Raw genomic sequence first — 27002 nt, 5'->3', positions numbered from 1 at the left:
AGGGAACGGCTACCGGTCAGCATGACAACATTTTACATTCATCATCTTTCCAGTTCTGTCCTTCCTCAGACAGGACCTGGACGTCTGAGCGCATTAGAACCTGAGCACTGGTGGTTCCTACCAAGTTCTGCAGATCTCCAAATACGGAAACATCCGGAAATTGAGCTGCTTCTTTATAGTGTTAATGCTCAAAGGTTCTTTGTTTCCTAAATTAAACCCTATATAAAAAGAAAATCTTCTGTCTTAGGGTTCTACATAGGACCTTAAAGGGTTCTCTCAGAACGACAAACCAAAGATCCTGTTATTATTGTGAATAATCGTATAAATCAACTATAAAAAAAATGATAAACATCAATTATAAAACCTAATTCTACACCTTTTTTTTTTCCTAATGTGTTTTCATTGATTCTTCTAGAAATAAATGCTTGAAATAAACAGGAAAAAAATATCCAGCATTACGTTAGCTTTAATAATCTTATTGATTGGATCGTGATCAAGTAACGAGAAATAACGTAAGGAGGTCTCTTTTAAGAGGCGTCCTCACATTGCCTAGCAACAGCGCTCTCACGCTTTCAACCACTCGAAATTCGGGACACCTGCACCTCGGGTTTTAACGAGAACGAGAGACGAACTCCGTCAGCCACGTTCATCCGGAGACTAAACGAGGGATAGAGACAGAAAGAAAGACAGATGGAGACACGGAGAGATGCACAGTGGGGGGGGGGGGGGGGGGGGTGGAAAAGTTGTTGCGATATAAATAAAGCGAATAAAGTGATGGTGTAAACGTTTAGATGTGACGTAGCAAGTGTGACTTTTTTTTCCCGGAGATTTCAGAATAGAAACGTGTCGATATGTAAAGTCAGAGAGACAGACAGCTCCAGGATAATAACGCATGCAGACAAGTGTGAGGGTTCTTCCAGAAGCACTTAGCAAGGGAGTGTGTGTGTGTGTGTGTGTGTGTTTTCTCTCGTAGGCCCAATGATGGTGGAATAATGCATATGGAGACAGCAGGAGAACAAGGTCGAGACCATCCGGATGCTAATCGATGGAATAAGTTTACCAACTTGTTGATTCACTTTCTGTTCGTGTTTAATCGGTTGTTTGTCTATCCGTCCTCAGAAACTCCGAAAAAATGGGGGGAAAAAAAATTTCTAAAGAGGATGAGAAGAAATTACTCTTTTTCCCAAAACATGACTGACTCCTGTGGTAACTTTAGCTATCTAGCTTATGTTAGCATCGTCACCGATCACACCTTAAGAGCGGATTATTACTGGCTTAGCTGTCAATTTAGCTGTAAACTCAACTACATGTGTAGGTTTTTCCTCCAAAAACATTAATGAACTCTCTGGAAATCAATCGTAAAATCCGCCTTCTTTAAGGAGCTCATCTACGTGAACCTGCTAAATCTGTGAGCCAATAGAAAACGAGAGGGCGGGGCTTTGTTCTGGTCATTCTGTTAAAACACTGTAAGGAAGTGGTAATCAATCACTAATAAACGTGTGGTAAGAGATCTTTTTAAAACAGTGATATAGCTAGCTGAAGCTACCACTCACTACGTCACGGCCCTGGAATGTCGTAAAACACAAGCGAAGAAAATAGCAGCGTATCAGTTACTAAAGACGTGACAATTATTAAATACAAAGACGTGTAATTTAAGTCGAGGTGGCTGGGGAAAGCGACAGAGAGAATCGCCACACCCGTTGTGATGATGCCTAGTGACAGGGAGTCCACACATCAATGAGAGGCGGAGCTTATGTTAATCTGATCCGATTAGCTTTTCTTTTCACTCCTTAGAACACTACGTTAATTTACACAATATAATAGCACGTGCAAGTAAGCGTTCTTGTTAATGAAACAAAATACTAATTCACCTAACATTAGTTATGCGACCTACGTTTGCCAATCTTCGCACAGTGCCACCAAACTAGAAACATTATGCTGTGTAATGTAAATAGATCATTTTATGCTAGGTATACGCTTATAGTGATCAAATCCGTGATCAAACCAAACAAATGTAACTCCACCCCTTGAGCCACGATCACATAACATGATTAAACAAAACGAAACAATTACTTCTTCTGTTATAACACGACTCATCCCTAAACAACGAAGATAACGGAGAAGCTATCGTCTTACGCTAATGGGTTACACTATCGGCTGTGTTCCAATCCAGATGAAGGACGTCTCGGTCTGTGCTATCGGAGCGAGGGAGGAATGAGATTAGCGGGACCTTAAATGGAGACGTTATTAAATTAGCAAGCAGGATGAGACGAGCTGGAGTGGGGAATGTGTTATTCGAGAGGAGAGGATGGATGGGGAGATAACTTCCTCAGGTAGTGTGTGTGTGTGAGAGAAGAGGCTTTACATAGAGCTGCAGTCTCCCAAAAGACTTCACACCCTCTCAGATTCTCTCTCGCAGGTATCACCTCACAAAATCCCTCATTTCTCTCACTTTCTTTTTTTTTTTGCATCTCTCCCTCCTGAGTTCTTCGTCATCTCCTCGGAATGTTCCAGAAAGACGAAGAAGCCCTGGGCTCGTATTCAATTTTGTTCCTGCACGAAGACAGAGGGCGTTTACGTTAACTCCGGCTATACGCCAGCGTCAGGAAGACATTATGTTACGCGTAAATAATTTAAGAAAGCCGAAAGATTAAATATTCATGACGAAGGTCTGACATTTGCTTTTATGCAATACATTACAGTGGTACTGCTAACGTTTACGACTGTATAAAAGTGCAATTTCAATTTTATGACAAGCGCTGCTTTTTAATACGGGCTGTTTTTAACACGACCTCATCGATTCACCCAACACCCGAGTCTTGCATGACAACGCAAGGAGAACGTTTTTAAAATAAGAACACGCACTCGTGCTCGGTAATGAGCGCAAACGAAAACATTACTTCAAACAGTGAACAGGACTGTATCGACACCTCTGGGTGTCTGTAGAATGTTAACAACTAAAATAACGCTAACTAGCATGCTAAGTAAATGTCGTTAAAATGAACAATCTAGCTAAACATATGGATGAGTTTGCTAGATTAAAAGTAGCAAATCTAGTGCGATATTTAAAAAAATTTTTATTACCTTATTGCTCAAGCTTAAACTTATAAAACCGCTATCACTATTTTTTTCAGAACTGGAAATTAAATTACGTCAACAAATTTTGAGCAAGTTACGCTTCAGATATCTACATCTATGTCACTTAATGCCCTTGACACCTCAAAACAAATAATAATAAAATAATGGAATAGTTAGCTAGCTGGTAATAACCTACTGAGGTAATTTTGAGCTGTATTTAAGTTAGCTAGCTAATAATCACCCAGTGAGGTCATTTTTATCTGTATTTAAGTTAGCTAGCTAGTAATCACCCACTGAGTTCATTTTTGCTGTATTTAACTTAGCTAGCTAGCAATAACCTTCTGAGATGTTTTTTAAAAATTATTTATTTTTATTTAAAGCGCACCTATTATGGTTTTGAAACGTGCCTAATTTTGTTTTAAAGGTCTCATGAAATAGATTTACATGCATCCAAGTTCAAAAAACATTTTAATGTGCCCATAATTTAAATTGGAGCATTACCTTTTCTCCCCAGTGTCACAAATGACTCGTTAAATCATCCGTTCTAAAGGATTCATTCTAAACTCCTCCTTTCAGACAGCATACTCTGCTCTAATTGGTCAGATGTCCCAGTCGGTTGTGATTGGTCTACCGCTGTCAGCATGTGTCGAAAAGGAAACGCCCACTACCATAACGAGTTTCAGCTCTGTCTGTTCGCGAGCAGCCGATGAAGACCAGAGGCGGGGCTTTTTGTTACAAACCTACATAGGTTAGTACAGGAAGCAAGTCTGGAATTACTAACGACTTTGATTTTTGAAACTTTGCAGAGTTTTTACATTCACAAACAGCTCTATAACATATGAAAGGAAATATTTGAAAATCCATAATAGGTGCACTTTAAGTTAGCTAACTAGTAATAACCTCTTGAGGTGTTTTTTTTTTTTTAATCGTATTTAACTTAGCTAGCTATTTATAACCTCCTGTGCTAATTTTTGCTGTATTTAAGTTAGATATCTAAGGTAAGTTTAGCTGTGTTTATGTAAGCTAACTAGTAATGAAATGTTTTTTACACAAAAAAAACATTGTAAAACAGTATAAAATAACAGCAGGTAAGTGGGAAATAGAATGTTAATTACTCCTTTATCACCTGATTAAATTTATGCATTTGGGTAAAAAAAAATCTGTCCGTATTTTTAAATAAATAAATAAATAAATAAATAAATAAATAAAAAGTATTTTCATATTGAATGAACTCACTATTTGAAACAAATGTAATTATTCAACAAAGGCTTTTTAATGCAAAAAGGACTTGTTTATAACATAAGCTTTATTCAGTAACCATCAGGATGTTTTTTCTCAAGACTTTTTTGTTTAAAAAATGCATCTTCTTTACCTTTCCTACTGTGACATTACTGCAGAAAAAGCTGAGAAATCTCTCACAGAAAAAAAAATACAATAGTCGATGAGTCAAATCACGACACACACACACCGGGTTTAATGTGAGGGAGTGAGAAAAAGTTGCTGGTTTCCATGGTAACATGGCATGATAGCTTTAACACTCTTTTCCCTGGAGCTGAGAGTGAACAAGGAGCAAGAGTTCAAGAGAGAGAGAGAGTGAAGGATTGGGACAAGGCCGAGCTGAAATGTACAAGCTACCAGAGGGGTTGATTCTGTTCGTAAGCTCAGTGGGGGGAAAAAGGTTTGAGATACTCCTGTGGGGAGAGCCATGTACACTCTGGCATTCCCCACACTTCAGTATTCCTTACACTCCGGCATTCCCCACACTTCAGTATTCCTTACACTCCGGTATTCCCCACGCTTCAACATTCCTTACACTCCGGCATTCCCCACGCTTCAGTATTCCTTACACTCCGGCATTCCCCACGCTTAAGTATTCCTTACACTCCGGCATTCCCCACGCTTCAGTATTCCTTACACTCCGGCATTCCCCACGCTTCAGTATTCCTTACACTCCGGCATTCCCCACGCTTCAGTATTCCTTACACTCCGGCATTCCCCACGCTTCAGTATTCCTTACACTCCGGCATTCCCCACGCTTTAGTATTCCTTACACTCCGGCATTCCCCACGCTTCAGTATTCCTTACACTCCGGCATTCCCCACGCTTCAGTATACACTTGAACTTTCCCCACTAACAAAAAAGTCAAATTTAACTAAATACATATACATATATACACACGCACACACACACATTATATATATATATATATATATATATATATATATATATATATATATTTATATATATAGTGAAAGTAGCTTCATCATTGGTTATATCACTATGTCCGAAGGTGAATCGTACTAGCAAGCCCAAACATAAAAATAATTTGTTCATACTCTGTGTGTGCATATATATATATATATATATATATATATATATATATATATATATATACATACATACACACACACACACACACACACACACACACACACACTTATTTAAATATATATACATTTATATATTCAGTATGTGTGTGTTTAACAGCAGGAGAGGAGGTGAGATGGCTCTGCCTCTACACTGCCCTACATCTTACTACAGTCTGTTGCTTGCTTACAAACACACACACACACACACACACACACACAGTGTGTGTCAATAGCAGCAGGACAATGTGTGTGTGTGACTAAGTGCTAAGTGCAAGTGTTACTGTTATGTAACTGGCTGCAGAATGAAGAGGACTTGTGTCAGTTGGTGTGCAGCTACACACACACACTCCACAACTCACTAAGACACAGACATGATGTACTATTACACACTAATGCACACTAATACACACACACACTCCCTCTCTCTGTCCTTTCACACACTCCTCTAGTCTCATTGTCTCACACACGTACACGCCTCATGTGCAGATGATTATATAATCCTCCCGCAGGACGGCTGCTCCTCGAGCTGTGTATGAAATGCGGATAAAGTTTGCTAAGATGCTCTCTCTCTCAGATGCATACACGCACACTGGCTTAACACATTGGCTTTGTCATTTGTTAAGGAATCTTGCGGGAATCATATATTGGAATTTAATAAAGCATTGTCACATAGTCCCACTGCTACGCTGACACCTGTGTGCTATGATATGAATATTAGCCATAGCATAACAACAAAGATTTAATCATTTTATACATGTGGCTCCCATGTCTTCAGGAGAAGATGCTGCTTAACTAAATTAGCTAGTTAGTAAAACCTCCTTACATAATTTTAGCTGTATTTAAGTTAGCCAGCTAGCAATAACCTCTTGAGGTAATTTTTCTTGAGGCAATTTTAGCTGTAGTTAAGCTAACCGCTTGAGGTAATTGCTTTAGCTGTAATTAAGTTAGGTAGCTAGTAACAATTCCTAAGGTAAATTATTAGCTGTACTTGTCAACTAGCTATATTAATGGCCTCCTGAGGTAGTTTTTAGATGTAGTTAATATGATCAATTTTATAGCTATTATGTTTTATAATGCGCATTTCCTGATGAATAAAATGTCGTTAAAAAATCCAGTCTACGTGGGACAGAGCCAGAAATTGTAAAAAATCCCAAACAGAATTTTTGGGAAAAATGCTAGGAAAGAGGATGAACTGTAACATGAGTCAAGAACAGGAACTGTGTGTCATGTCCGGATGAGTGTTAGCTTACACACTGAGAGTTATTTATAGAACATGGAGTGGTGATAAATGAGAACACAGAAATGCGTCTGTTCAAAAATATCACCACAGTGATAGTATGTCCTCTATTTACGTGTGTGTGTGTGTGTCTGTGTACTGATCCAATCAAATGCGTTAAAATAACATGTGGAATGTCAGATATCTCATTTGAAACCGGATCAATGCTAGAGTAAAGAAACGACCTCTTGCTTCTACATTCAGTCGATAAAAACACATTTTACTCGACTTATATATCAGAGATGAAGCATCTGGTAGTCTGTTAAAGGCCAGAAGTGCATACAGAGGACGCCTTAAACGTTATGCATGACATATTAAGTCGTATTGACTGCGAAAATATCACACAAGTTTGACCTTTTAGGTAGAAAACAGGCTGATATTTAAAAATACAATAGTTGTGTAAATATGCTAGGTCCTGTATACAACAGTTTAACTGGTGTTAAGATATTAGTGTAATGTTTTGTTTTTTTTTAAACGAATGCTGTGAATTTTTAAAGGCTTTTGCAGAAAATATTATATATGATTAGAAAAAGACCTGAAGGTAGGTATTTTACAATTATTACAATTGTTCAATGTCAGTTATTTTAGCTTATTGTAATTAGACTGCAAAAAATATACAATAAAAAATAGTAGCCAAAAAAGTAAAGTAAAAAAAAAAAAGGTAAAAATATTAAAAAATGTATGTGAATGTATGTAATATTTCTTTATGAGATTACTATGTACGAAAAAATATTAATAAAATTTCAAAGTATCACACAAGTTGGACCTTTTCGGAAGAATAACTTTTTTATATATATAAAAAAATAGATTTTTATAAAAAAATACAAATACAATCATCATTTACATTTTATATATAGATATTTATAGTTTAATAGTGTTATGAGTATGATTTTTTAAACAAGTACTTTAACGAGAATTTTGACGACCTTTGCAAGAAACTTTATATACAATACAAAAACAACTTGAATGTGGCCTTTTAACAAAGAGATCTTAAAGTTAAAATATGCACAAAACTATATTAAATATATACAAATACATCTAATATTTCATTATGAGATTTTTAGGCAGCAAATATAAAAATATTAATCAAATTTATAGATTTTTTTTTACTCATTTCAAGCTTGAAAAAGTGTTATTTTATTGAAAACTTCTGTTGACCTTTTAGGAGACGTTTAAAGGTTTTTGCAGAAGCAAATATTATATATAATATGAATATGACCTGACTGTAGGGTTTTAACGGTTATTACAGTCACCACTGATAAAAATAAGTAATAAGCATAAAAACATGTAGAAAAAATATAAAATATTAAATTAGATTATGTAGCAAATATAAAAAAATATTAATCACATTTAAAGACATTTCTACTAATTTCAAGCTTGAAGCTGTCTTGTTCAAGAAATAAATGCTTAAAATATGTGAAATTACGTGACAATATAACAAACAGAAATGCAAGCTTGAAATTAGAAAACAAAAATGAATAGACTTCATTGTTTTATATATGTTTTATTGTAATCTCAAAGTGAAATATTAGAAACATTTGCCTATTTTAAATAATTACACTTGCCAAGATATTATTTTTGGAGTGTGTTGTTTTAAACTGTTATATAAAATGTATGGTAGTATAAATAATAAGGTTGATTCTGACCATTCTATGATCATAATTTTTGAATTTCAATAATATTGAATTAAACAGAAAAGTTCAATGTTTTGTTTATCTTTTTAATGAGTATTTTTATGTGTAAAACTTCACATATATTCAGAGGCATTTAGAGCATTCTACGTGAGAAAAGTCACATAGAACTGCCTCAATATTGAACTGAATATCTCTATGTTTCTATCTAATTCTGCACTTCTGTGAAACTCTCAGCTTTTATGGTAGCAAGTTCTCGACTTTATGGCCTTGATAGATGAAATCTCCCTTTTTTCAGAAAGAATTTATCGTTGTAATAGTGCAGACAGGAAGCCGGGATGTGAGAAATAAATAAGTCTGGAGAACAGCGCACTATTGAAGCTTTCTTTCCTCAAAAAATCTGACACTAAATGCATTACCGAAATGACCTTGAGACTTAAGTGCTTGGTAGAAAAAAAGAATAATAATAATACAGTCTATAAACTGCAAAGGCTGCCGCGGACAGAGCAGAAAGAGCCCAAACAACTTCACACCAGCTTTCTGATTTAATTAACATGGAAAAAATATAGTCTTCAAAAAAATAACAAGGTTGTCGGGTTTTTTTTTTTTTTGGCGCAAAAGCATAAATCTAAGGGCACTTAGATCAAAGACACAGTCATGTTATTTCACTAGAATTCACGGTGATAGATGGTTTTGTAGTCTCAGAGTTCTGGTTCCGTTTAAAATTTCTTTGTGAAATTTTCATTGTCAACCAATAACACAACTGTGCTTCATTTTTCAGAGGTTTGCACAAGATCCAAATGGAGAAAGTGCAGTAAATTTTCTATAAATACTCCTGAAGTGGCTATAAATAAGTCCATTAAAAAAAAAAAAAACAAATAAAAGAAGACTGTGGTGGTAAATCAGGACTGTATAATTATGGTTCGCGATTAGAGAGGTGTGGTTTGCTAGTCTGACAGATTATTGAAGCAAATAATTATTCTCGAACGTACATGTTTATGAAATTTATACATTGGGTCTAGTCTAAATGACTAACCAGACCAAAATAGAGAACTTTTTTTGTTGATAAAATTTCAATCTCACCAAAATCCCAAAACCACAGTCATGGCCGTATCTTCGCCATGTACGCATGCTCATCAAACTAAAAGTTACTAAAAAGTAAGGTGTACTGTACACCTCATTTGAAAAAGAACAAATTGTTTTGAATGTTATTACTGTAGGAGACATGGCCACGCAAAGTTGTTCAATAGTAGGTCACATGACCATTACATATCTAGGCTGTACCAGTGCTAGGAACTCAATAAAGAACTTTTTAAAAATTGTTTATGTTTCATTGTTCTGCATTTTAAACTTTTGGGTTGGTTGGTAGAGGAGAGAAAAGAGAAAAGGGCTAGCACTTCCTGGAGCGTCTTCGTACAGAAGAAAAAGCATCTAACAGGATATAACACAAACTTTACCGACATGTCAATTCAGACGGGATATACTGTATATGACCTGGAGTTATTTCTCTTGCTCACTGTATAGACCGTAAAATACGACGTAAAAATGACGCAATCAGACAGGACTACAATCCCAGAGATAATCTGATAATAATACCATTACCTCACATCCACATGCGAAACAAACCCCATCCCAATAGAGCTTTTTGAGAATGACATTTCTATAAAATCTTGTACCATGTAAATCATTCATAGGAACGTTTACACTAATTGGCTAATCATGAAAATCCTGTCGGTGAGCTAATGTCAGATCAAACACCGCAACTAAATGTGAAACCGTGACAACCCTGGTGCTGACTGAGCACGCTACGCTAACGAAGGATGGTATCTTTCATTTTTGAAATTCTCAGTACACCAAATAAACAGCCTCCACTCCGACACCGCATGCCGTGGTCCTGTTCTCGACACCGAGGTGATGATGGAAAAACCGCACTGCTGCCAATCAACACCTGTCAGACCCACCAATCTCACACACACACAAGCACCACGTTCTCATCCTCACACACACATCACATCCTCACACACACACACACAAACAAACAATGACATCATCGTCTGTCACTTACAACAGTGCAACTTGAAGCACAATGGCATGTGATGTAAAAAAAACTGCAGAGGGAAATGGTACAATCCGCTTTCATTGGTGTCTTCTGTTCTTCAAATAAACTGTACACCTCCATCTGTCCGTCCGTCTACCTATCTGATAGGCTATCCCTAAATCCCCTCATTGTTCTAGGACTAGATTTAGTGATGCTTCAATGGACACATCCCTCTATCTCTTAATCCATTCATCAAACCCTAAATCTGTCCATAACCAACTCCTTGTTCATCCATCCATCCCCCCTTCATCTTTCTCCATCCATTCCACAGCTCATCCTTTCATCCAACGTTATTGGTGTATGTACAGCCGTCTGTCCAGTCCTTTCCCATCTATTCATCCATCCATCTGTTCATCCCTCATTCCATGTACTGCTCTATTTATCTATCTGTCTATTTATCTATCCTCACCAATTCTGCATCATTTTTCATCCACTCATCCATCCATCTGTCCAACAGTTCATTTATCTATTCATTGCTCCATTCCACAATGCTTCCATTCCTCTTAATCTACCGTCATCCCAGTCAACTGTTCATTCATCCATCCCTTCATCCGTCCATCCACCTCTGTCTATTTTAGGGCTGCAACAAATGATTATTTTCATAATCGATTAATCGGCCGATTATTCCTTCGAATAATCGGATGGAGAGCAGAAGACAAACTTGCAGTACCATTTTCCGTTTATTTAAAATAAAATCCACACACTGAGTGTTACTAATCTAAACTTCAGACTAAAACTTTACATTAACATAACTGTTTGTCCAATTATACACACACACACGCATACAAAGATACACAAATAAACAGATTTTTATTTATTATATGGAAGCACAAAAAAAGCACTTATAATTAAACTACAGTCCTAAATTAATAATAAAATTTCACTTTCACTGCACCTTGTGGTTTCTGTTACTCACTGCCTTTAGACATATTATTTTACTTGTGTTTACTTTGATCATAGTGTTTTAATTTGACATTACAGATCTTTCTTGTGCTACACTGTTTATCACTGCGTCTACACTGCTAGTGAGGAGTAACGCGGCCTCGTTGCTAATAGATCACTTACAGATCGCAGCCGTTATAATAAACAACAGAATTGACACTGCAAGCACACAAATACAGCATATGATCACAATAAACTTGATTTAAACTGAACCTCTTAAGCAATTTGCACCAGTTTTCCCAACCCCTTGCACACATTGGAGCATTTTGGATATAAACAGAAGTTTGTGTTTGTGCATCACTGTTGTGCTGCCATGCTACACAAGCTCCGCTGTGTAAAGTTTACAGGTTACAGTCTTCTATACTACATTTAATATAAAATGCACCCCTGCCTTAGAGGACTTCGACCACACACTTTTTCCCGCTGTCACTTGATGATTACGCCTCCATCTGATGGTGACTGAGGTCATGTTGGGCATAAAAGGTAACGCTGACAAACAGTAAACTAAAGAAATGTATTTTCATTGACTCTGGGTATCTGCTAAAGCTAGCAGCGTCGCATTACATGCGTATGACATCATGTGCCATCGCCGAGGAAGCGACTTATACCTCCAGTTAGTAAAAAAAAAACGCTTTGTTCCATTTGAGACAATACCAACCTTCTAAAATTCATACACTAGATGTTAGAGAACATAGTGCAATGTAAGTATATAGTATGTCATTTGGGACACAACGCAAGTATTTACTCTCTGATGCGTATTTTCGGAACAATTAGTAATGTAGCGAGTAAATGTACCCAGTGCTGCGCGCAGACCAACTAATCGATGAAAAGATTCATTGACAATGATTTTCATAATCGATTATTATTGATTTTATCGATTAGTTGTGGCAGCTCTAGCCTATTTCTTCATCAATCCATCCCTTGTTTATACCTTAATCCATCCAATCTACTTACTCAGAGTTAATGGAGTCCATAGGACAATATGAGAGTGTGAATGTGTGTGAGAGAGCGCATAAGAGAGTAAGAGAGAGAGATGAAAGAAAGATAGAGCTTACTAGAAATTCCCTCCTGTTCTCTTCATAATCCTTAATTTTCCCTCTATCATCACTTCTGAGTGACCTTTTTGTGTGTGCGTGTGTGTGTGTGTGTATACGCGCACACTCAGAAAACGTATGCAGAGATCAGAGACTCTGACTTCTGATTGGTCGGAGAAACCCACACTGGTTTTGATGTTCTGATTGTTAGTGCTATTATTTATTTATTTATTAGAACCAACAGCATCCGTCCCTCTGTCTATCCATCCCTCCTTGCTCCATCCCTTAATCATGCTATGGCTCTCAGTCTACATCCATCCCATCCTCGCGTCCATCTGTCCATCCATCTCTACGTCTATTTCAGTCTAATCAGTCAATCACTTAATCCGTGCCCTGCTCTATCCATCTATCCCTTCATCGCTTCATCTATTCTTCCATCCAACCCTCTGTCCATCCGTTCCTCTTAAAGTGATTGTGAACACTTTGTTTGTACATCCCTCCATTCGTAATTCCCTCAGTGCATCAGTCCGTCCCTCTAGTCATCACTGGCCCATCCCTCTATCAATCACACTGCACCTCCATCTATTCGCTTCTCCACCCATCCCCCAATCTATTCATCACTCCGTTCTATTATGACCTCTATGTACCATTTCATCTTCCCAGTGTTTCGAACATCAAACCCGTCAGATGTGCGTCATCTTTACTACCACAGCAAAGAATAAAGATTTTACGATCAGCTTAGAATGTCATCAGTTATTAATCATCCCTCTATCCCTCTCCTTATCCCTCTCTCGCTCTTTCTATCATCTCCACAGTGAGCCCAACATCCTCCATCTCTCTGTCTGTCTAAAACTTTATCCTGAGCTCAATGCACCAAATAATTACTCAGCCTTAATGGAGTCCATAGTACTATATGAGAGAGAGAGAGAGAGAGAGAGAGAGAGAGAAGAGAGAGAGAAGAGAGAGAGAGGGTGTGAGAGAGAGCATAAGAGAGAGAGAGAGATGAAAGAAAGATAGAGATTATTAGAAATTCCCTCCTGTTCTCTTCATAATCCTTAATTATCAGGGAAATTTCCCTCTATCATCACTTCTGAGTGACCTTTTTGTGTGTGTGTGTGTGTGTGTGTGTGTGTGTGTGTGTGTGCGCACTCAGAAAATGCATGCAGAGATCAGAGTCTCTGACTTCTGATTGGTCGGAGAAACCTACACTGGTTTTAATGTTCTGATTGTTGGTGCAATTTTTTTTTTAATTAGAAAAAAACAACATTTTGTTCTGAAGCTAGTGCCCTAGAAAAAGAGTGCACATAAAAGACGCCTACAGCTCTGTTTAAACAGGCAAACCTCCAGTACACACTTTTTTTTTCTTGAAGAGGAACATGTACATGGCGGTGAATAATGACTTGCATAAAAGGACTTGATTAAAATTTTTATATGAGAGTGAGTGAGAGAGAGAGAGAGAGAGAGAGAGAGAGAGAGAGAGAGAGTGAGAGAGAGAAACTTGTTCCTGAACACTTCTTAGTGCATTTGATTGGTTAAAAACACACACAGTGTGATCATCTGATCTGATTGGTTAAAAACACACACAGTGTGCTCCTCTGATCTGATTGGTTAAAAACATACACAGGCAGTATGAAGCTCAAATTGAATTTTTCCAGAAAATGCATGAATGTATTTTTTTTCTTATTTTACTGAGGAAGCCACGCCTAATTTCGGGGTTAAGTTACGTTAAAAACGGTTCTTGTGACGGCGTGAATTGTAATCATCTCTTAACTCTGTAATTTAATCTTAACTGGTGTAACCGTCGACTTCTTTTTTTCTTCATCAGTTCCTAGTTGCAGTTCTTTGCTACGTGATGAACAGAAGAGACGGTTAAAGTTACTTCACGGTTTAAGGCAGCACTGTTCTGAATTACTGCTCAGCAATTACATTTTTCACTGCGTTTAACACACAAAAAAAACCCAACAGGCCAAAAATAATAAAGTCATGGAGAAAGCAACAGGATATTAAAATGTTCCCCAGCTCACGCTGGGCCTCATCCCATGCTGGTTCCTTCCTTTGAAATAAATCCTCATCATGTCCTTTTCCATTTAATCATCCTGCTCCTGGTGCAAAAAAGAAGAAAAAACCCTCACAGAATCTCCTGAAGCTGCTCATGGAGGAACTCGCCAAAGAATTAAACCAGTCAGAGATTTCGCTCTCTGTGCACGTCAGCTTGCAGGATTTCAATCCAAATCAGTACTCTGGTTTGTGTTTTTTTAAACAAAAATTTAAATTCTCTGCACCGCAGTCAATAAGAGAAGAGCGAGGACATGAAGAGTCTAAAGTGCTTCGATATCAAATTAGGAAGTTAATGTGGAAGCCGTACAGCGTACAAGGATTTACGGCATCACAAGTTTTCCTCTCTATGAAGGATGCGTGCAATATTCTTTCAAAATTTACACCAAAAAACCCCCCAAAACAACACAAGGTCCTGAACACGAAGAGGAAATCATAGTTATTTTAATAGCGAAAGGATTATAAAAATGATATGTAAGGGGGAAAACAGTGTGTGTGGCGCTGTTATTGGAAAATAATCAAAGGCACGGTGCCGTGATGAAACAGAGAAACTATAACTCCTCGTCTTTTTTTTTTACACCACTCCACAGCAATTTGCCAACGATTACAAACATTCATTTCATTTGAATACTTATCCATTTAACTGATTCTCACTTTACGTTATAGCAGCTATAAACCCTCACTCCCTCACCAGCCTCTTTTTTATTTCCATTTCGTGAAGTTAATAAGACATAAAAAAAAATTCAACGTGGCTTGTCGCGATGTTACCGAGACACCGAAGTGTACAAACACCTCGGTGTGTTCAGAAACAGTTACAGCTTTACCTCTGACACCGGAAACGCCTTCCATAAATCTAAACAAATAAACGTCTCGTTTTGCTTGCCAAACTTGCGACGTCAGCGATTTTTTTCATCTGTTTACGTGAACGATAGAAATGAAAAGTATTAGAATGAGCGCATTCATATGAAACTGACCAATCAGAATCAAGAATTTAATCACCTGATGTTACTAGATCTTTTTATAGAGAGTGTGTTTCTTGTAATGATGATGTCATCATCTTGTACTCATCTATTCACTGTTTAAAAGAACAGCAGGATAATGAATGGGTTAAAAAAATTTGTTTCTTTTAGAGGCTTGGACCAAAATATGACGAATCGATCATTAGAGACGGTGCGTTTTGTGCTCGACGGCGAGACTCCGGATCGCCTGCTGCGTTTAGAGAAAAGACGCCGATCCGTTATCCTCCACTTTATCCATCCTCAATCCAATTAACGCAAACCTGCTTAATCCAAATGATCCACTTATTCATATTTGTTTGCTAAATGTCTTAAACAGTACTGCGGCATGTGTGTGCATACGTGTGTGTGTGTGTGGGCTGATTTTCTGGCACCCGGCTCAGGAAAGACAGCAGCATGTATCTCACCCCTTCCCCGCAGCAGATAAAGCAGGAAATGAAAAGCTTCCACCATCCTACTTATTCGATCTTCTTGTCCTGCTTCCTCTCACATCCTCCTGAACTTTCCCTCCATCCTACATCCTACATCACACCTTGCCTCTACAACCGCTTCAGATTTGTTTTTTCCCTCCTAAACCGCCTCATATTCTGTAAAATCATCAGTTTACTCGTGGTGACATGACTTGCCTAAAATTTTTACCATAGTGTTTGAATTGATCCCGATATGACATTGTGTCAGAGCATCAGGATTTGTCTGCCATGTTGTGTCCCAATTTCCCTCCGAATACTGCGAAGTTTGTTGATTTTGCCTTAATTTCTGCGAAAATCATAATTTGGTCACGTCCAATCGTTGATGAGTGAATTAGAGAACATAACATTTCTCTTCCGCTGAAAAGAAAAAAGAAGAAACGCACCCTCTTGTTAAAACTAGTGATATAATCGTTAAAGACGGAAAAGAAAAGAACACAGTCACAGTTTGATTCTCGGTCTGATCTGTCGATTTCCTGTCCCGAGTCTGATTAAGAACACTCGCAGGGCCGAGCCATTAGTGATGGATCGCGCTCTAACAAGCTCACATGCAAACGGAAAGTCAGTGCACGTGATAATCGGGCGCAGTCGAGCGATAAAAGGTTTCTGAACGGAAATCAATGGGAGGGAGAGGTGCACATCCAGCGCTGAGCGGAACCGACCAATCAGCAGAGTCCTAGGGGATTGACGGATGGGTGTTTTCTGTGGTGTGTATCAGCGAGTTAACTGGAAGTAGTGAATGAGGGCATGAGAACGAGAGCGCGAGCGAGACAGAGAGAGAGTTAAAACACGTGAGGATATAATCATCATCGATCTGTTACAATTAGTGAGGTCCTCAAACGGGTGCATTAAATTTACAACGAGGGCTACGAGTCAATAGGGACATGAGTGTGTGTGTGTGCTTGTGTGTCTGTTTTGCTAATCAGCACAGCTTTCACAAGGCTAAAGCTGTAGTCAGTTCCTGTAAAATGTCCCAATAACAGCTTTCTGTTTTCTGTCTATTTTTCATTTTTTCACAGTTTTCCCGTGCAAATGTTAAATTAAAAAAGAAAAATTCACACCGTTAAAAACGCAAAATTTGATCACAAGCAGACTTTTTGTTAATACAGTATATAAATAAATCATTCTGGAAGCCAGAAACTCCAGCATCAAAACTCTCAGATATTTCCTCTGAATCTATAATCGTAAGGCCTTATTGGTTGTTTTATTTTTTTTAAGTGCATATGTTTGTTATATTTAGAATTTTTTCATTCATTCTTTTCTGCTTAGAAATTTTCTTTAATTTCTATTCATTTATATATTTATTATTTTGGCGATTTTTTTTTTTTATAGGTATGTATTTTTGTTTTCATTTTATTCTTATTCAAAATGTATTTACTTTTACTTCCCGTTATTTATTTTATTCATTCATGGACTTTCATTTAATTGTTTTACTTTTATTATTTTATTTATTTATTACAGTATTTTGATTCTTCTATTTGTTCTATAAAACCATTCATTCGGTCGCTCTCCCTAATTCACTGTCCTCCGTCTCTTTGCTCTCTCTCTTCTCCTTATTCACTCCATCACCTCATTCATCTTTCTCATTCTCTCTCCCTCTACCTCAGTCAGTGTACTTTCTTTCATTCCCTCTGTTCTCTTGCTCCTCCCACACTCGTTCAGTTTTTCTCTCCTCTCATTTTTCTCCATGTCTCCCTCTCCTTCATGCTTTTTCTCTCTTTTCCTTTATTTCTTTCTCCATTTCCTTTCCTCTTATGATATTCCTCTCCCTTATTCTTTATCCTTCCTCCATCACTCTTCCTCCCTTTTTTCAGACCTCCTTTTGCTCTCTCCTTTCATCTCTCTTTTAGTCTCTCTACCTTGTCTTGCTCATTCTTTCTCTAGGTCTTATTTTCTCTCTCAAGTTCTTTCTCATCTTTCTTTTTCTCCACACATCTTTTTCTCCTTCTTCTTCACTCCAGCTCTTATGCTCCTTCTTTCAAGGCTTCCTTTCCCTCGTTCACTATCCTTCCTCTGTCACTTTTTCTCCAGCCCTCTCCTTCGTTCCTCCTTTCACTCTCCTTCTGTCCTTCAGTTTCTCTCTCTCCTGTCCCTCTCATTCTCCATTTTGTTTCTCTCTTGCTCGATCTTCCTCTCTTTCATTCACTATCATTCTGTTATTTCTCTTTCTATCTCTTTTGCTTCGCTCTCCTCTTATTCTTCCTTTCTTTTCCCCTCTTATTTTTTTCTTATTCTCCTTGATTCTCTCTCATTCTAATCATTCTATCTTCCACAATCTCCTACCCCAACCCCCCCCCCCCTCAACCCCCCCCCCCCTCAAGTGCTGAAGCGAGGGATTAAACTCTGAGCTCTGATCAGTGAAATATAACAGCACAACTGAGATTATTAATAATTCATATAAACTATTCCACCAGTGAAGAAGAAAAAAAAAGAAACGATTCGGGCCAAGGGGCTTTTAACGGCCTAATGTGTTTCTGAAAAGTGCACCAGTTCCCACCTGCTGCATCTGTGTGTGTGTGTGTGTGTGTCTGTGTATGTGTGTGCGCACCCATGAAAACTGCCGCAGTGTCCTTTTTATTCCTGACAATAACCCAAGCTAAGAACGACAAAATGTTCACTCTGTTTATTTAATAATAATAATAATAATAATAATAATAATAATAACAATATCTGCATCACTTTTTTCTCCAGTGGATTTTTTACAATTTTCCGCAGTCTGCACTACTGAACCGGAACGTTGTGAGTTTAAATCCCAGCATCTTCAGACAGTGTTAAACCCTCGTCTGTTCATCTGTGTGTCTGGGTTTGATTTGCGTCTCAGCTGTAAGTCACTTTAAAAGCGTCTGATAAATAATTCACGGTAAATCTGTTGTTTTTTTCCTGAAAGCTGGATGAGATTTTAAACTATTTATTACTGCGATTTGTAGCAAACTGTCCACCAAGAGCCAAAACAATGTCCCGTATTTAACGCCATTATTACCTCAACATTCAGTGCCGCGGTTTTTCTACACAAATGTTTTCTGAGAGAAGAACCTTATAATAAAGAAACAGTGTATTGTTCTGTTCCTGTTTATAAACAGTGAAACAGTTACATGCAGAGCTACTACTGCTTTTATTCTCACCTCAAAAACCTGGACTCTAGCCACAACAGAGACACATCCACAGGAAGAGACATGCCCACAAGACAGACACACGCCCATAACATCAACACACCCCTACAACAAAGAGACACGCCCACAACACTGAGACATACCTGCAAGAAGAGACACGCCTGCAACACAGAGATACACCCGCAACACTGAGACACCCCCACAAGACAGAGACATGCCCACAAGAAGCGACACGCCAACAACAAGTGACATGCCCGCAAGACAGAGAAATGCACACAAGACAGAGACACACACACAATAGATAGACACGCCCACAACACTGAGCTCCGCCCATAACAAGAGACATGCCTGCAAGACACAGACACGGCCACCAGACTGAGTCAGGCCCACAAAACAAAGACACACCCACAATACTGAGACACGCCTACAAGACAGAACCCTTCAAAAGAACACCCCTTAATTATCCAATCAACCCGTTAGAATATTTTTGGAAGCTAATGGCATTTAATTATCCATTGAACCCTTGAAGAACCCTTTTTTGAAGCTAAAACCCTTAATTTTACAATAAAACCCTTAAATAACCCTTAAAGAACCTTAATTCTCTAATGAGCCCTTACAGAACCCTTTCTGGAATGTCATAATCCTTAATTACCCAATTCTTATGAATATGTAGAACCAGTCAGGAGGTTAATTATCCTGGTACCTGGCAGTCTTCAAGGGATCCATGGGATCTTCAAGGGTCCTTCAGTTTCGGTCATTGGATAATAAAGGGTTCTTCGCTTTCTAAAAGGGTTCTATTTGGAACCCTTTCAGGTTGGGTAACACTCTTTTGTAGAGTTCTACAGAAAACCTTTAAACCTTCCCCCAGAGAGAGAATTAACGAACTTTCAACAGTGTGCAGTTCTCATAAAAGCTTTTTACAGATTATCACACACTTCGTACTTTACGTGCACATTCTTGGATGTTCGGATGAACAGTTTTACAAAAACATTTATAGTTTAAGCCTCGCCCCCTCATAACTTCACGCACCCACCTGGCTCACAACATCTATAACGATGACAGCTGCAGATTTACAAATATAAATATAAATTTGGAATTTATTAAATTACAAACTCATTGCATTCATGCTGGGTGAAAAAAAAACTAAATAAACATCATCAGTATAATGTCAGCTTCTCACTTATTCCCAACAAAGAAAAAAGCGCATGTTTTGTGAAAAAATGCGCTGCACGTGCAGGAGGATCAAACGCTGGAGCAAAATACAATCAAAAGAAAAAAAATAGTGAAAATGTCAGACAAGCAGCTGGTACACAAGAAGGTAATGAGGGAAAAAGTGGAGAGGTGGAGAGAGAGAGAGAGAGAGAGAGAGAGAGAGAGAGAGAATGTCGATGTACAATGAGTTTAGCAAAACAAGCCTGTCTCATGAGATTGCAGGGGTGTGTGTGTGTGTGTAGCAGCTCAGATGCAGTACAACAGCAACAATATGATTCAGTTAAATGAAATTCAGTTCGATTCAGTTTTATTTGTATAGCGCTTTTAACAATGGACATTGTCCCAAAGTGGCTTTACAGAAATATTTAAATTAAGGATATAGATGTAGATATAAAATATATATATCTATAATCTACATATAAAATCTACATCCTGAATTTATATATCCAGCGCGGATATGATTCAGTTCAGGACAGATATGATTCACTTCAGCACAGATATGATTCAGTTCAGCACATATATGATTCAGTTCAGCACATATATGATTCAGTTCAGCAGCAATAAGATTCAGATCAGTGCTGCTGTGATTTGGTTCAGCAAAAATACAATTTGATTCAGCGCTGATACAATCCGTTCATTGCTGCTACTATGATTCGTTTCAGTGCCGCTACAATTCGTTTCAGACGCAATATAATTTGGTAAGAACCTGATTCAGCATCGATACGATTCAGTTCAGTGCCAAAATGACTCGTTTCAGAATGACTCTGCCACGATTCGGTTCAATAAGTGTGCAATTCATTTCAGCAACAATGAGATCGGTTCAATAACAATGAGATTCCGTTCAGCGCTGATGCAATTGGGTTCAGCAATTCAGCACTAATTCAACTTGAATCGGGCCCGATCCAGTAAAACCCGGTTCGGGTCAAATTGAAGTTTTCCACCACGGAAAGTCTTCAGGACAGAGGGCTCTGACTTGTTAAATAAATGTGATGGAACATCTGTGAAACCAAACACACTAAATGGGTGCACAAACTTTTGCACTTAACTGTGCAATAAAGTGAAACGTTCATCAATCACTGAATATATTTTAAGTGCGTCATGAAGAGCACTGCTGTAATCTGGCTGCTTATTTATTTTAAATCATCTTTTTTTTTTACCTTTTATTTAATTCGAAAATAAAAGTTATTATTGGAATTATTTATTTAAAATGTACAAGTTAAAAAAAGCTCAGCCTGGATTCACATTTTAATACGTTTTGTATTGTATATATATTTATACTTATTTACTTATCCTTTATTATTATTTATTCATTTTAATCATTTCCCCCACAAGGATTTTAGTATTTATTTCAATTCAATATGTTTCATTTTGACATATATAGACATTATTTTAATATTGAGCTTTTAACACCAGCAGGACTCACCCTGGGTTGCCAGTTCTCATACTGTTTCTGCAGGTTGGCCCCGATCGTCTCCAGAGCCTTCTGTGGACTCATCGAGAGAGGATCTGGACATGACACAAAAATATATGCACATTATACACATTATAAATACATGCACATTATACAGAAAAATCCATCAGCATCAATCACATTATGAAATACATTACGAATAGGGGACAGTGGTAACTCGGTGGTTAAGACGTTGGATTACTGATCGTACGGTCGTGAGTTCAAATCCCAGCTCTCCCAAGCTGCCATTGCTGGACCCTTGACCAAGGTCTTTAACCCTCAACCGCTCAGTTGTATAAATGAGATAAATGTAAGTTGCTCTGGATAAGGGCGTCTGCCATAAGCTGTAAATGTAAATGAATAGTTATGTGCTGAAATTAGGAGTTTGACGGACAGCTGGCATCACCTCAGCGAGACCTCAGAGGATAATTAGCACGTCATTAAGTTTCGCAATAATAACGCTACAAACATATCAAACTCGGCTCCTGAATAAACAAATAAATCTGTAAAAATTAAATAAAATTACACTCTATTAGTGCTCTTTCCGAAAAAAATTATTTAAAAAAAATAAATAGTAATAAACTGCTCATGGAAAACATTCATTAAAAATGTATTTCCTGAAAGTGAGCAGGTAGGGCCATTTTAATTATAAGTGTCAGCATGGATATTGATATTGATAACGCCATTACATTTCTGGAATGACTGGGTTGTAAAAATTGTTTTAAAGCAAAAATGGAATTAAACTTGCTATTTAAATTAACCTTAAATTATTCAACCAGCCCAAGAGAACCCATGTCACACCCCTCTTCATCTCCCTCCACTGGCTTCCTGTAGCCGCCCGTAACAAATTCAAGGCCTTGACGCTCACGTACAAGACCTTATCTGGAACATCACCCTCCTACCACAACACTCTCCCGAAGGCTTATGTTCCCTCACGCAATCTGTGTTCGGTTAACGACCGACACTTAGTAGTTCCCACTCAGCGTGGCTCAAGGTCCCTTTCCAGAACCTTCACACTAACTGTTCCTCAGTGGTGGAACGAACTTACAACCTCAATCCGGACCACAGAATCTCTCACCATCTTCAAAAAACAGCTAAAGACCCACTTCTGTGAACACCTAATCAACCCCTAAAATGCCAACCCCAAATTAACCTTAATTTTTTTTTTTTAAATAAAGAAATAAAATGACTCTGGCTCTTACACCTCTACTCTATGCACTTTGCTTTTCTAGAACTCAATTAAAAAATCTTGTATGGTAGCACTACTTTGTTGTTGTATTGCTCCCTGCTTGATATATCGCTTTGCTTGTATTTCCTCTTTTGTAAGTCGCTTTGGATAAAAGCGTCTGCTAAATGAATAAATGTAAATGTAAATGTAACCTGAAATAAATTAAACAAAACTGCTTTGTAAAGTTTGCTTTGTAGTGTTATCAGTCAATATTTTCAGACACTGTTTCAAACACTGGGTATGAATGGATGAATGGATGGATGGACGGATGGATGGGGAGGAAAAAAAGGTTAAGGGACTGGCAGATTCAGGCTTTCATAGATGAGTGGATGGATGGATGGATGGATAGATGGAAGGGGTAACAGATCATTTATAAGATGGATATTAGATAATGGATGGAAGGATGGATACACAAAACGGTGGGTGACTAGAACAACAGATGGTTTATAAGACGGATATCAAATAATGGATGGTTGGATGCATAGAGTAATGAACAGATGGATGGACAGATAGAGCAGATAAAGAAAACGAATAATAAAAGGAGTGATGAACAGAGTGACAGATCGATATAATGATGGAGTGACAGACAAACCTAATTTGTAAAATCAGTGTACAGACCACCAGGCAAACTGGACAATCAATGTTACTCAACAGTCGATGGCTGGAAGGATGGATGGATGGAGAAATAGAGGTGAAGAAACAAAAAGTGAGGGGCTTTAGGGCTTTCAGCAATGAAATAGTTAATGGATGGATTGATGGATGTATTGGACTGAAAAGCATATAAAGGTGATGAGGAAAAAAGAGGAGGGATGGGATGAGGGAAGGACAGATAGATGGAGGGATGAATGGAAAGGATGTTACCTATCCAGCACTCCAGTCTGGCACAGGGCGATGTCTTCACCACGTCCGGAGGGTCGACTCCAACGTTCAGGCAGAGAACCAGTGCAACGCTCACTGTCTTCATCTACAGAGAGAGAGAGAGAGAGACATGAATAACTTGCGACGATAAATAAATAAATGAACAAACAACAAATCCATAAAAGCAAAAACTCCAATTAGAAGTCATTACAAATAAAATATATTTAACAGAATTTAATTTAAAGTGGAAAAAGTACATCAAGACACACAACATACAAGTTGTTACTCATTTTTAGAAAATAATGAAAAATAAAATGAAAAATATATACCTGAGCACAAAAAGGAAAATCGTGAGCTTTAGCTCATAAAAAAAATCCAATAAAAATAATAAAACAAAGTCATTAAAAAATCATAAGCTTTTACTCACTATAAAAATTATAAAATAAAAATAAACAACTAAAATAATCGTGAGCTTTTATGTGTTATAAAAATCTAAAATAAACAGTAAGCAATAAAGAAAGAAAAAAGTAAAATGAGAGATAATTGAGTAAAAAAAAAAACACAATAAAACAGTACAAACAATCATTAACTAGTCAATAACTTTCAATGTTCATTGTTATTAAAAAAAAAAAGTAAAGATCGATCTCACACACACACACACAATATAGAGTTTTCAGAGGGAGTGCTCAGCAGTTTGATTGACAGCTACTGTTGCCACGGCGGTATTGCTCCAGAAAACAAAGATGGAAAACCTTGATCTAACTGCTAAACCTGCAAAAGAAAAACTTTCACCAAAGCAAATCACCCACACACACACACACACACACACACACACAAGGGTGGTGGCTGTTCTGACAGCAGCAGCACATCACTAAGCATTTTAAAACCATTATGGTCCATTTGGCACGTCATCACATCGCTGTGTGTTTTAGGTTTATAGTCGCTTTACGAGCGCTCAGGAGCAGAGAAGAGGCTCGTTTATCTGAACAGCACTCTCAGCATCGCAACTCTCTCTCTCTCTCTCTCTCTCTCTCTCTCACACACACACACACTGCGGCACAGATGTGCCCTCAACACCCAAAACACATCGTGTCATTAAAACATACATACACAGTATACAAATAGCAACATAAATCTAATTTGACATTTCTAGATCAAATGAAACAACCAGCTAGTTAATCACCTAACCAGCTAACGCTACACACTTATCTAATGAACTTCCAGGAAAAAAAAGTCCGATGTACGTTTTAGCCAATCAGCACCAAGAATTTCAGACATGTCCCGCGCTTTTCTTCTTTCACCATCTCGTCCTTCTTCAATTTCAAATTCCATTCCTGATGTTTTTTCTTTTATTTATACATTTTCTTTTTCCTGTGTCCCTTTCTTTATTTCTTTTTTTTGTTCTTATGTCATTCGTGCTTTAATTCCCTTTGTATTTCTTCATTCCTTTATTTAGTTATTCAATTTCTGTCTTTCCTTATTTTAGTTCTAACTTCCTTCTTTCTGTAGTTCTTCTTCTTTTCTTGACTTAATTCTCTAGTTTTCATTCTTCCCTTACTACTACTACTTTCTTTACTTGGTTCTTTCATTCTTTATTCCTTCCATTATTTCATTCTATATTCCTTCCAATCTTTCTTTTTTTCTTTCATTCTATATTCCTTCCATTCTTTCTTTAATTCTGTCCTTCCATTATTTCATTCTATATTCCTTCCATTCTTTCATTCTATATTCCTTCCATTATTTCATTCTATATTCCTTCCATTCTTTCATTCTACATTCCTTCCATTCTTTCATTCTATATTCCTTCCATTATTTCATTCTATATTCCTTCCATTATTTCATTCTATATTCCTTCCATTCTTTAATTCTTTCATTCTATATTCCTTCCATTCTTTCATTCTATATTCCTTCCATTCTTTCATTCTACATTCCTTCCATTCTTTCATTCTATATTCCTTCCATTCTTTCATTCTATATTCCTTCCATTCTTTCATTCTACATTCCTTCCATTCTTTCATTCTATATTCCTTCCATTATTTCATTCTATATTCCTTCCATTATTTCATTCTATATTCCTTCCATTATTTCATTCTATATTCCTTCCTTTCTTTCTTTAATTCTTTCATTCTATATTCCTTACATTCTTTCATTCTACATTCCTTCCATTCTTTCATTCTTTATTCCTTCCATTATTTCATTCTATATTCCTTCCAATCTTTCTTTTTTTCTTTCATTCTATATTCCTTCCATTCTTTCTTTAATTCTGTCCTTCCATTATTTCATTCTATATTCCTTCCATTCTTTCATTCTATATTCCTTCCATTCTTTCATTCTATATTCCTTCCATTCTTTCATTCTATATTCCTTCCATTATTTCATTCTATATTCCTTCCATTCTTTCATTCTACATTCCTTCCATTCTTTCATTCTATATTCCTTCCATTATTTCATTCTATATTCCTTCCATTATTTCATTCTATATTCCTTCCATTATTTCATTCTATATTCCTTCCATTCTTTCTTTAATTCTTTCATTCTATATTCCTTCCATTCTTTCATTCTATATTCCTTCCATTCTTTCATTCTATATTCCTTCCATTCTTTCATTCTATATTCCTTCCATTCTTTCATTCTACATTCCTTCCATTCTTTCATTCTATATTCCTTCCATTATTTCATTCTATATTCCTTCCATTATTTCATTCTATATTCCTTCCATTATTTCATTCTATATTCCTTCCTTTCTTTCTTTAATTCTTTCATTCTATATTCCTTACATTCTTTCATTCTACATTCCTTCCATTCTTTCATTCTTTATTCCTTCCATTATTTCATTCTATATTCCTTCCTTTCTTTCTTTAATTCTTTCATTCTATATTCCTTCCATTCTTTCATTCCATATTCCTTCCTTTTGTTCTTTCATTCCAAATTCCTTCCTTCATTTCTTTAGTTCTTTCATTCCATATTTCTTTCTTTCTCTAGTTCTTTCATTCTATATTCCTTCCTTTTTTGCTTTAGTTCTTTCTATCATCCTTCCATCCTGCGATAAACAGCTGCATATTGTGAGAGTTAATGATGTTTTGGAGCGTATACATGCCTGGTGTCCGGTGTCTGTGGTTTACAGTTCGTCACTAGTGCACAGGTGAATAAAACACGATGAGTGTGTAGGCGATAAACA

At 37.2% G+C, this 27002-nt stretch overlaps 1 protein-coding gene across 10 annotated transcripts in view; it reads right to left on the bottom strand.

The window, feature by feature from the left end:
• The window catches only part of rptor (regulatory associated protein of MTOR, complex 1), a 95720-nt gene that overhangs the window by 59087 nt on the left and 9631 nt on the right, over positions 1-27002 (bottom strand). For all 10 annotated transcript variants that reach the window (XM_053638977.1, XM_053638979.1, XM_053638978.1 and 7 more), the window contains exons 3-4: positions 23828-23930; positions 21712-21794 (exon numbers count right to left, since the gene is read on the bottom strand). In XM_053638977.1, coding sequence (XP_053494952.1) covers positions 21712-21794; positions 23828-23930 — 186 coding nt within the window. The remainder of the gene's footprint in view (positions 1-21711; positions 21795-23827; positions 23931-27002) is intronic.

The sequence above is a fragment of the Ictalurus furcatus genome, chromosome 12 (genome assembly GCF_023375685.1).
Source record: "Ictalurus furcatus strain D&B chromosome 12, Billie_1.0, whole genome shotgun sequence".
Lineage (NCBI taxonomy): Eukaryota > Metazoa > Chordata > Actinopteri > Siluriformes > Ictaluridae > Ictalurus > Ictalurus furcatus.
This window is presented reverse-complemented; position numbering and strand designations above follow the sequence as displayed.